General features: G+C 37.0%; 1 protein-coding gene across 2 annotated transcripts in view; it reads left to right on the top strand.

Annotated features, from left to right (window-relative positions):
- pcdh15b (protocadherin-related 15b) overlaps window positions 1–12,868 on the top strand; it is a 225,185-nt gene that overhangs the window by 44,613 nt on the left and 167,704 nt on the right. For both annotated transcript variants that reach the window (XR_014201008.1, XM_082151481.1), the window contains exons 5-7: window positions 4,455–4,615; window positions 7,980–8,135; window positions 11,719–11,838. Coding sequence is in view for 1 of the 2 variants with exons in the window: in XM_082151481.1 (XP_082007607.1) it covers window positions 4,455–4,615; window positions 7,980–8,135; window positions 11,719–11,838 (437 nt within the window). In the remaining variant the exon portion in view is untranslated. The remainder of the gene's footprint in view (window positions 1–4,454; window positions 4,616–7,979; window positions 8,136–11,718; window positions 11,839–12,868) is intronic.

The raw sequence follows: 12,868 nt of genomic DNA, 5'->3' as shown, positions 1-12,868 counted from the left end.
TTGATTACAAACATTCTTCCAAATATCTTCCTTTGTGTTCAGCAGAACAAAGAAACTCATACAGGTTTGGAACAACTTGAGGGTGAGTAAACAATGATAGAATTTTCATTTTTGGGTGAACGATCCCTTTAAATACTTTGAGTAACTTTAATAAAACAACTTTTTAATTGGTAAAACTAGTAAAAATACTGACTTCACAACAAAACTCCACATTACTTTGTAAAGTGTATTGTTTGAGAATTTGTATTTAATATATAAAATATAGTGTTCAAATACTCAAACACTATAAAACAGAATCAGTTTCTCTGTGAATCTGATGAAAACATGGTGTCCTGTGTAGTTTGTTTGAATTGGAAATGTCCTTATCAATGTTAAAACCATTCTTACTAATATATACATAGATGATATTCATGGGCTTTAATATCAGGGTCAGGATGTAACAGCCTGGCTCCGCTTAGCAGGAATGGCTGATAAAACTGCCATTTGGTCTCCAACTGAGGGAATGTGAACAAATGTGCAGTACATTTCTTTTTTATACTGTTATCAATGTGAGTGATAAAACATTCATAGAATGTCAGATTCTCTGTGCCCAAAGAGTCTCTTTACACCACTGCAGTTCAGAAGAACACAGGACGTACATTTTCAGGCCACGAATGATAGAGCGGGATGGACACGGTGCTTTCTGCTGCGGTGGAACCCTGTAGAGAGAACAGTGAGAACAATGAAGGAAAGGAGGAGGATTCACATTGAAGTGTGAACAGAGATAACTCAACATACTGTGCCGAGCATCACCCAGGTGTGCTGCCAGCTTGCAAGGGCTTTGGCCTGCTGCAAACCAGCTGCCAAGGGACGTCCAGGATCAGGCACACCGCTGTTTGAGACAGCAGAGAGAGGGAATGGCATGCCGCTTTCCCGAGTTCGTCCCAGTGCTCGCCAAGAATGCGTTCATCACCCACTGGCGTGACATAGAAAACCATCTGGCCGCATGCTGAGAGACAGGGCTTTAGAGAGAGGGAGGAGGAGAAGCGGTTACCTGCAACCTGGAATAGTGTGAAAGAGCTGTACTGTAGGTGTACGCTGAGAGGAAGAAAAAAACACACTAGAGAAAACACACTTCTAGTGCTTTGACGAGCTGGGGAATATCATTAGTATGTTGTCAAAGTATATTTTTCTTTTCTTTTTTTCTTCTTCTATTGAAGTGCACAGAAAACACACAATCCTTTTCAGTGGACCACAAAATATATATCTGTCTGTCTATCTGTCTGTCTGTCTGTCTGTCTTTTAAGTAAAATGAAAGGTCTAATGTAGATGAGTCATTAGACAACTGCAGAGTCACAGGTCACGTTGCAACCATTAAAAAAGTATGTTCTATATACTATGAATGTGTGTATTATGAATTCAATTCTACCATAGTACATCTGTTATGTTGTCATTGTCATGTGACCTATGGCATCAGTTGCGTCGCTTCACCTCCATTCACAACTCTTCTCCCGTGGCCTCATGGGATAGTAAAGTGTCCATCGAGGGTACACTTCAGAATCTCGCCGGAAGTAGTAGGTCATCCGGGTACTTTTCGCTTACTGTTTTATGAATACTATGAATTCGGACATGTTTCTCAGTTCACATTTTTTTTTCTTTTTTTTTCGCCTGCTATATAACATGGAAGAAGGCATATTCAGATGCAGCGCAAGTCTGCTGATTTGGGACAGCACATCAATTTCTACTGGCAACTTAAGGAAAGAAAATTATGTTAGCATTATAGTGTTATAGTGCTCTTACTGTTAGATGCACTTGGCCCTTTAAAATGACATTGTGTTCCCAGGATGTTTTATGGACAGTAATCACTGTAGCTGATGACTTGCAGGGAAAAGATGACTTATGAAACCATATTAGTTTATTTTCCATTGCTCAAGGTTTGTGCTTTGTTTACCCTGTTATGTGTCTTACTGCACCGACTATGGAAGCTGTGGCTGTGTTTTAAACATAAATTGTCTCTTACAATACAACACAAACATATAAAACAATATTAAACAACAACTCAGTGTGGAATCTCCTCTAGGATTTAGTTTGAATTAATAATGTCCTACAGCTGTTTGAAATGAAAGGCTAAAGTGAGCGTGAGATGTTCTGCTCTACTCTGTGAACTGCTACTGTTGCTCACGCAGTGTGTTCTAATGCTGTCATCTGCTTTAAATTACCTGCTGCAGTCAGAGAGGTCTCATTAAACCCACACAACAACACTTGGATACTGCTCTACACCGTTTTTGTTTGCATTTTCACACCCCCTGTGAAAAAGAAGTGTGCACTTCTTGTGTATTTTCATATACATATTTCTTAACACACTTAAGTACACGTAAAACGTTCACTATGTATTAATGTCTAATGAAAAGATTGAAGGACAGTTTAAAATGTTTTAATAATCCTTTTTCATGCTTTAAAGAAGTACACTTTTTGATTTTGATGAGTTGACTATGTGTTAACTGTAACGGGTTGTGTGGGAGAGGCTCAACACACCAGGATGATGAAGTAGACAGGCTTTAATTCCAACTACGTTAATCCAACACGGTATCCAAAACACAACTGCACAAAGACGAGACCCGACCAAGACACACCAACTGAACTGAACTTGTAAGTAGGGGAGATAATGACACGCACACACTTGAACTCAGTGACGAAATCAAATGAGTGACCATGACGACAAACAAGACATCAAGAAACGGTGAACAAAAACGTTTTTGATGGTGTGACATTAACTAAATCACATGTAAAATACTTGATTATAATTTTAATTGAAGTTTGTTATTTGTTATTTTTTATATATATTTTAAATGTACTAAATTGCAACTTCATCATTACAATTGTGTAATTACAAATATATTTAAATAAGTTTCAAAAGTATAGTGTCAATAGAAATCACATTACATTTCTAAGTTTAATTTACCACACTTTAACCATGTTTCAAAGACAATAGAAGTAATTATGAAATGACATATAAAGATGTACTTAAGTCCTAAGTGGGTCAAAAAAGCACTCTTAACTAATTGCTAGTGATGTACCGATATAAAGATTTTGGCCGATACCGATAATTCTTTATATTTGAATGCCGATAACCGATATATTGCCAGATAAATCTAATTCCAAATATTTATATAATTTTTTAGACAAAAGTCTCACCATTAAATCACATCCCAAGCACACAATTATAATGATGTTCCCATTATAATTTTATGTAGCCTATATGACAGACTTGTGCCACATGTTGCACTTAACTGTATTTTCTTTTTTGAAGTTATTCCAATCATATTTCAAGCAATTCAAAACCATCATGGTAAACAGTGTGTATCGGAAATGTCTCAGCTGAAGGAAATAATCCATTATTCATCGGCTTTAATATATCGGCCAAATGTTCTTATTGAATATCATTCAAAATGAACATAATGATACCGATGTGGTGGCCAATATATCGTGCATCCCTACTAATTTAATTTAATATAAATATAAACTATAATACATTTTCATTGAATTGTAAATAGCGTGCAATTAAGTGTCTGAAAACATTACATTCAGTTCGCAATTGTTATGTTTGGGCAGGGACGAAGAGAGGTGAGTATCCACTTGCAGCAAAGTTCATTCAAAACCAAAGACAAAGATAATCCAAAATTAGGTGCTTAAATCAAAAACAGGAGCAGAAACATGAAACAGCTTTTATAAACAAAGACACCAACTGACAAACCAAGACTGAAACACAGGGGAATATGAAAACAGGATAACAAGAGGTTAACAAGGCACACCTGAAACTGATGAATCACTATAACAACTAATGAGGGTAACTATGGCAACAAACAGGGTGGCATAGGACACTGAACAAGGAAGTAAACACAGAAACAATGGGAAACAGAACACACTTCAAAACAAGAGTCCATAAACACAAAACCAAGACGGGAACACAGACCGGGATCATGTCAACAATAATATCATTTTTTAAAATATTTTAAAGCATATCATTTAGTATGATGAAGTGATTTTATTTATTTTTTCACAAGGGACAGTGTGATTATAGAACGATAAAATGGATGTGGATTCATTTTCAGGCAATTTGGTCTTGGAAGAATTTGGTGAGTTTTTTTTTTTTGAGTTCATGTTGATATCTTTGCAGGCAAACATCATTGAGATCTATTCTAAAAATTTAGAAGGGAAATAAAAACACATCTGTTCATCCGCTCTCTAATTAGCTTTATTGTTTCTTCCTGCACAAAAACAACTGACACTTAAAAAAAAAAAAATCCCTAATTATATTTGCATGTGTGTCATTGTATTTGCATGCATATGGCAAGAGCAAGCAAGTCATGCATTTGCATTTAAAAGTATAATTAAATGATTAGGCATATGCCACAAATGCTTTTTTGAAAAAGAAACAATGAGCAAATAAGAATGTTTGTTTGTTATTATCACAGGAACCCTTCTGGTGGAGAACATGCAGATAAACGGGAGAGCAGAAGACCCTGACAGGACCATCTCTTTATCTCTACGGGACAACCATGACCACTGGGTCATTCTGGACCCGGTCAAGCAGCGCTTGTATCTCAACAGCACCGGACGAGTTCTGGACCGAGATGTAATTATCTGAAATCCTTTTGCTATTCAAGTCTGAGACCACCATTGAATGCTAGTGATACAGAAATGACACACTTCACCTTTAAAGGGATAGTTCACTTTGAAATTAAATTTTGGTATGTTTTAGCTTACCTCAAGGGCATCCAAGATGTAGGTGTCTTTTTTTCCGCAGTAGTTTCAATTTTGATATTTTTAGGTCAAACCGTTCTTGTCTGTCAGTCATATAATGCAGGTCGATGGTCACTGTCTCAAAGAGCATGCACAGAGTCCAAATTAAAACAATTCCCCGTCGTAAGTACACATTGATGGCCTAAGACACGAAACGAGCGGTTTGTGAACACATCCAAGTGATCTGAGAGCGCGGGCGGGTATAGAAATATACAATAGAAGTCGCCTTGGCTACGGCAGTTCATTGGAACGAAACCGTAGCCAAGGCGACTTCTATTGTATATATCTATACCCGCCCGCGCTCTCAGATCACTTGGACGCGGCTGTGTTCAAGAGGTAAAAACGATATAAATACTGTTCGTTTTCTCACACAAACCGCTCGTTTCGTGTCTTGGGCCATCAATGTGTACTTACGATGGGGAATTGTTTAATTTGGACGATGGGGAATTGTTTTAATTTGGACTCTGTGCATGCTCTTTGAGACAGTGACCATCGACCTGCATTATATGACTGACAGACAAGAACGGTTTGACCTAAAAATATCAAAATTGAAACTACTGTGGAAAAAAAGACACCTACATCTTGGATGCCCTTGAGGTAAGCTAAAACATAACAAAATTTAATTTCAAAGTGAACTATCCCTTTAAACATTACAATAAAACATGGAAAAATTTAGGATTTTTTTAAGTGCCCCAATTACGGTATTTGAAAAGGTTGCTAATTTTGTTTTGGAGGTCTCCTACAATAGATTACAGTGCTGGTCAGAATTATTTGCCCCCTTGGTAAATATAATTAAAGATGGCTGTAAAACATAAATCAGCATTGTTAATCCTTTTGATGTTTTATAATTTTTTTTTGCAAAAATCTAACATTTCATTGAAGTAAAATAATTTAAAGTGGGGGGAAAATCACATTATGAAATAAATGTTTTCTCCAAAACACGTTGGGAACAATTATTTGCCCCCTTTTATTAAGGGGGCAAATGGAGGTTTTGCAACCTCCATTTTCCAAGAGAACAGCTCTGAGTCTTCTCCTTCAATGTCTGATGAGTTTGGAGAACGCCTGACAAGAGATCAGAGACCATTCCTCCATACAGAATCTCTCCAGATCCTTCAGATTCCCAGATCCATGTTGGCGCTTAGGGTTCAGGTAAGGTACTGGGATGGCCATTGCAGATGCTTGGTTGTGTGCTCAGTGACCCACTTTTGTTTTGATTTTGATGTTTGTTTTTGGATCACTGTCCTGTTGGAAGATTCAAACATGGCCCGTTATAAGATTTCTAGAACAGGCTGTCAGGTTTAGATTTTTAATCTGTTGGTATTTGATCGAATCATGTATCTGAACAAGATATCCAGGACCTCTGGCAGAAAATTAGGCCCACAGCATTAAAGATGTAATGCTACATCTGAACAGGATTATACATTGCATACCGAGTATTTCATTTTACACATGGAGTACTTTTTTATCCCTGTGTGCACCAAACCCATCTTGTGTTTGCTGCCAAAAAGCTCTTTTTTATTTATTTCATCTGACCATAGAACCCGTCCCGTTTGAAGTTCTAGTAGTGTCAGTTACTTTCCAAACGTTCTATGGACAGATGAAACAAAAAATAGCTTTTTGGCAGCAAACACTTAATATGGGTTTGGTTCATACAGGGATAAAAAAAGTACCCCATGTGTAAAATGAAATACTCTGTATGCAATGTATATAATGCTGTTCAGATGTAGCATTACATTTTTAATGCTGTGGGCCTAATTTTCTGCCAGAGGTCCTGGACATCTTGTTCAGATACATGGTATCATGGATTCGATCAAATACCAACTGATAAAAAATCTAAACCTGACAGCCTGTTCTAGAAATCTTATAACGGGCCATGTTTGGATCTTCCAACAGGACAGTGATTCAAAAACAAACATCAAAATCAAAACAAAAATGGGTCACTGAGCACAAAACCAAGCATCTGCAATGGCCACCCCAGTCCCTGACCTGAACCCTATAGAAAATGAGTGGGCTGAACTGAAGAGATGAAGCGCCGACATGGATCTGGGAATCTGAAGGATCTGGAGAGATTCTGTATGCGGAATGGTCTCTGACCTCTTGTCAGTTGTTCTCCAAACTCATCAGACATTATAGGAGAAGACTCGGAGCTGTTATCTTGGAAAAAGGAGGTTGCAAAAAGTATTTAATAAAAAGGGGCAAATAATTGTTCCCAATGTGTTTTGGAGAAAAACATTTATTTCATAATGTGATTTTTTTCCCCCCCATTTTCAATTATTTTACTTCAATAAAAGGATAGTTTTTTTTATGTTTTTTATTTGATAAAATATCAAAAGGTTAAACAATGCAGATTAATATTTTTTACAGCCATCTTTGATTATATTTACCAAGGGGGCAAATAATTCTGACCGTGCATCCAAGAAAAAAAAAAAAAAAAAAAACACTTAAATTTTTTCATAATATGCATTGCACATCATCTCATTTCCCAAAGAGTCTCAAAAATGGCTAGTTCGAAGATTCAGTATCTCTAAACCACTCCTTTCCGAGAGCCTACTCTGCTCTGATTGGTCTAATGGCCCAGTCTGTTGCGATTGGTCAACCGTTTACAACGCATGTAAGAAACAAAACTCTCCAAAAAAAACAAAAACAAAAACTCTTCCAGCCCTCAGAAACAACTAAAGTGTTTGAGGACGGGTCAAAGTAGACTCTGTTTGTGAGCAGCCAATGAAGACCATAGGCTGTCATTATGCAAATGTGTTACATTGTTACATAGGTTTGTAACAGGAAGTGAGACTGGAATTGACGACAATAACTTTTTTTTAGGTTCACTTTGATCTTTAAAACTTTGCAGAAATTTTCACAAACAACTATATTATATACTGCATGAAATGTAATATTCAAATAATCATAATAGTGGCACTTTAAATCCTTTTAAATTTGGAATAAAAAATAAATAAATCAACCAGTGGTCTCAGACTTTTGGACACTCTTTATCTATTCATTTATGTAGGTTCAATCAGAACTATGATACATATTAAACAAAGAAAATCTCCTCTTTAGCTGGGAAATCTGTTGTTCACAGCATGCACTTTGTAATGGGCTTCATAATGGACTGCAAATGGTCATTTTTAGTTCGTCCTGCTGAATGCACACCATGCAAATGAACTGCTTGAATTCGATCTTTTCTTTTTGTCTTTTAGCCTCCCTCCTACATTCAGTCCATTGTAGTGCAAGTTCAGTGTACTAATGAGCTTGTTGGCACGGTGATCCTACACGAAGTGCGGATAGTCGTCCGGGATCGAAACGACAACACCCCACGCTTTCAGCAGCCACGATACTATGTAGCCATTAATGAGGTGAGTTTCTATTTAGCAGGGCTTCTTTTGTTCTTCTTCTGTAGTTGTAATGACTTTTTCATGAACACCGAAGTCACTGGCATTCTGGAGCGCACGTTATTAAAAGTTTGCAGAAGTGAGTTGCTTAGCTAAAACTGAACATTTGCTAGCTGTAATTGGAAATTCAACCAGTGAATTGTGTCAGTATGATGGTTTACCTACGCCGGGGTTATTTTGCGGTAAATGAATTGCACTTGTGGGCTTTGGAGCTGAATCATTTAGCTGTTAACATTTCTCTGTATTTGACTGCCATGTAATTACCCCAGAAGTGCTGTAGCTCACTGAGTAAATCTGCCAGTCACCTTTTGTGACTTATTTAGCTTCTCGTTGTTTTTCCACAACAAGGCTTGTGTGAATTCCCATTACACCGTTGTTCAGCATACACAATATTGAAATTTTAGCTGAAACCCTCTTGTGATATACTCTGTCCCTCTTCTTTTTTTTTTTTCTTTTTTTTTTTGCATCCCAAATCACAACAGCTAACATTCATCTATTCTGATCCATTCAACGAGTCAAAAGTTTGGAATAATTAAAGGGATAGTTCACCCAAAAATGAAAATTCTGTCATCAATTAGTCACTCTCATGTCGTTCCAAACCCGTAAGACTTTCGTTCATCTCCGGAACACAAATGAAGATCTTTTTGATCAAATCTGAGAGATTTGTGTCCCTCCATTGACAGCTACTCAACTGACACTTTGACGTTTCAAAAAGTTAATAAAGAGATCGTAAAACTAATCCATATGAATTGAGCGGTTTAGTCCAAATTTTCTGAAGTGACTCAATCGCTTTATATGATGAACAGATTGAATTTAGGTAACAAATAGATTTAAATTTTTTGGGGGGGATTTTTTTTGTTGTTGAAATCTTTAATGCTCACCAAGGCTGTTTTAATTTAGTTATATTTGGAAAAACAATTACAATTAAAAATAACTGGGTTTTTTTACTCTAAAAATAAGTAATTTACTCCTATGATGGCAAAGCTGAATTTTCAACATCATTACTCATTACATCATTACAGTCTTCAGTGTCACATGATCCTTCAAAAATCATTCTAATATGCTGATATCTCATTTTGGTATAGCTAAATGCATTATTAAGTCCAAATATAAGAGATATGAAAAGGGCAGGAGATGTGTAAAACTTTGTGAATGACAGTAATGCTAGTTCCGTGGAGTTTCATGGTGGAGATTTTGTGTGGGCCTCCCATTACGGTCACGATACACCACATTCTATTACTCTAGCTTTCCCGTTAAAAATGTCGTCCTTTTCTGGACATTCATTAGCCCTATTTTTATTTTTTCCTTCATTTTTGATTAGCTTCCGAGAACATTCAACACGTAGTGTCATGGTGGGTCTGTAGCAATGCTGCCTCGGTCTCCAGAGATCTTCTCACATTGGATTGACTGCATGGAGAGTGTGTGGCTTTCAGCTAATTGAGAGTTGTTCCCCGGAGAGCTGTCAGTAGAGATTTCCCTCATTAGGAGGCAGCTTCAGTGGCAGGCAGCCTCCTCTCGAGTGGCCTCAAAAAACGGCAGGCTGTATTGCCCGCCATTGATTTAAACCGGAGTTTGAAACGTCTGACTGACACACAGATAAGGGGGACTAACACAGCTCAGTCCATCAGTCAACAAGCACTGCAGAGTGCACTATAAAAGTCCAACCGAGTGGTATGCTGAGTTTAAGAGAGACGGTGAAGTAAATAATAATGTTGGGGGGAAAGCATTTGATGGACGTGTGGATTGAATTGCAAGTGGTTCTAAATGGCTAAAGGGTTGTTTGTGTTCATTGAGTGTCTGCAGATGCTGTGAAGTTATAGAGAAGTTCAGGTGTTCATTGATCAATGTCACTAACTTAATGTCCTTTTGCCCTACAGCTATTGAGATTGATTAAACTGTAAGCTACAAGAGGCTGTGCTATACTGAAATTTGTCAGGCTGACAACAGTTGATGACCATTTTAGTCACGACTATATTTACTTGTAGCATTTTATTTATGTCAGATCCAAGAACCGTGAGTAGCTACTGTACTTGCTCTTCATGGCTGTCGGACAGAAACCTCATATCTCCATATTTCGTGTTTAATTATTTTATTCTTCTTCCATAAATCATTACTATTGGTCACACTTTATTTTACACTATTAATTTTGGTCAAATGTTAATATAATGACACGCTCAAGTGTCTAACCGTAAGGCCACAATACTGTGGCCTTACGGTTAGACACTTGAGCGTGTCATTATATTAACATTTGACCAAAATTAATAGTGTAAAATACTACACTACTTTGACAACACAGTGCTTAAAAAAAAAAAAAAAAAAAAAGTGAATTTGAGCTTACAAGGTTATTGCTAGTGATATATATACACACACACACACACACACACACACACACACACACACACACACACACACACACACACACACACACACACACACACACATATATATATATATATATATATATATATATATATATATATATATATATATTACATTATATGTTAAAAACTGCAGAGCTTTGATCATAAAAGTATTTATATATAATATTACTAAGACATATTATTGGGAGATATGGAATGACAAACTAATATTTAATGCATTAAGTAGTCTGCTATACTGTTAAAAAAAATCTCACTGATTGCACTTTGTGGAACATATGCTAATAGCTATGCTATTGTGCTTTATTTGACACTGTCAGATTCACTCAGGATTTAGTTTCTAAGAACTCATTATGCATAACAGGCTGTTTAATTATTCTTTGTTCAGATAGCCTTACATGACCTCATCATGACAGAGAGTCAGAGAGTTTTCTTCACATCGTGATGGCGGTTATTTTCATCATAAAGGCTCTCTGAAGCATCCTAACTCTCTTTGCCAGTTTTGTTGTCTGGAATTTGTCTTTTTTTCTGTGTAATATGTCTTGTCAGAATGTCAGAGTAGCGGCGCAGGAACTAACGTCTGAGTTCCCAGGTGCCTGTAGCTTCCGCAGCAGACTCATACCTATTACTTCCTCTTTTTCTTTGCACTTCTGAGAGCTGCACCACAGCAGGGGCTTCTCGGAACTAGATGGTAATGGGATACTTAGTAATAGTAATGGGATACTATCAGACAGCTATGTATTATGCTGACAGCTTGTCAACCACTCTGTACTGCAGGTAAAGACAATTTGTATCCATAACAATGAAATGTGTATGCCCCAGTACGTATATAACATACTAGAAACTCTCTTGTTAACTCACCATTAAATCAATATTAAATACCATTACAACCATTCTGGTTCCAGTTGTTTTGAAAAAAGCCAGAATGCTCTGAAAGATATGAAGAGAATGAGCGCTGTGTACTTTATAAGAGCATATCCATCAAACTCTCCCTCAAAGGATTGCTGTTTAACACAACAGTCAAGCATAAACCAGTCCGCTAACTTACCAGCACCAGGAATCAAGCATAAGATGGCAGTAGCAACTAAGGATGAAACCACGTTCATGCTGATAGGTGGCCAACTGAGAAAGCGTTAAAGATGCTTAACTTGTGTTTCTATCTTTTTCAGCTAACGCCTGTTGGAACCACCATCTTCTCAGGTTTTACAGGGAACAACGGGGCTGTTGACCTTGATGATGGTCCTAACGGGCAAATTGAATACACCATTCGGTACAACCCTAAAGATCCAGTACGTGTTTTTCTTTCTTTCTTTTTTTATTGCTCAGAATGTCCTCAGAATAATAATAATAAAAAAGCTTAAAGCTAACATCTTCAAATGTGATTTTAGTAATGAATATGTATTATACCGAATATGCATTGATATGAAAATACAACAGCATCAGCATCAAGAACAACAATAACATTAATACTAATTTATAAGAAAAGTAACATCAAAATAAAGTCATTTTAATGCAATTTATAAAATTTTACAATGTCCTTGTTCTATTATACAGTACACATTCTTACTATAGTAATAACAGTAAATTATATATCATTATAAGCAACCTACCCAACCCAAACCCTAAACGCATAGTAAGTACATGTTGTTCATTTTACTTTATTTTAAGGTCCTTGTTACAATGTAATTATACATTTAAGTACTGAGTACTAATTAACCATGTGTACTTACTATAGGGTTATGGTTAGGAGCAGAGCCATAGAGAGAGAGAGTTGCGACACTCTTTGATGTCGCCGCTATGGCTGTCACGTGGTTCATGTAAGCCCCAATAGTTCCAAAACGTACGCTGGCTGTCATGTTCTTCTATGGGACAGACAGCAGCGATTGCATTATTGAACGGTAAATATAAAATAAAACACACACCCAAGTACTTTTTCAGCTGTTATTGCATTATTGCATTTTGTTAATGTCAGTTTTGCATTTGGAGATAAGTTTTAAGCTATATTTTTGGAGGCAAAAGCTTAGTGTTCATGTTCGCATGGGTAGTAGCACTGGCTTTAGCGGCTCTAACTTAACTTTTCCATATCATTCATCTGATGATGGACGTCTCATGATATTTATTTTAGCACAACTGGGCTGTATTAGGCTATTGATTCCCGTGATTTTGCTTATAAATTTTGATTCAGCCATTAGCCTACCTTTGTGATCACGCAAAGAGGTCTGCCGTGGCGGTCCGTTCAGAATTCGCTTAGAAGCTAGCTCACTTCTTCTGATGAAAGTGGCCACCCCCAGGACCACAACGTGAAACATGATCATGTTA

This window comes from Leuciscus leuciscus, assembly GCF_965113295.1.
Source record: "Leuciscus leuciscus genome assembly, chromosome: 21".
Lineage (NCBI taxonomy): Eukaryota > Metazoa > Chordata > Actinopteri > Cypriniformes > Leuciscidae > Leuciscus > Leuciscus leuciscus.
The sequence above is the reverse complement of the archived record's forward strand: the minus strand, read 5'-3'. Positions and strand labels throughout refer to the sequence as shown.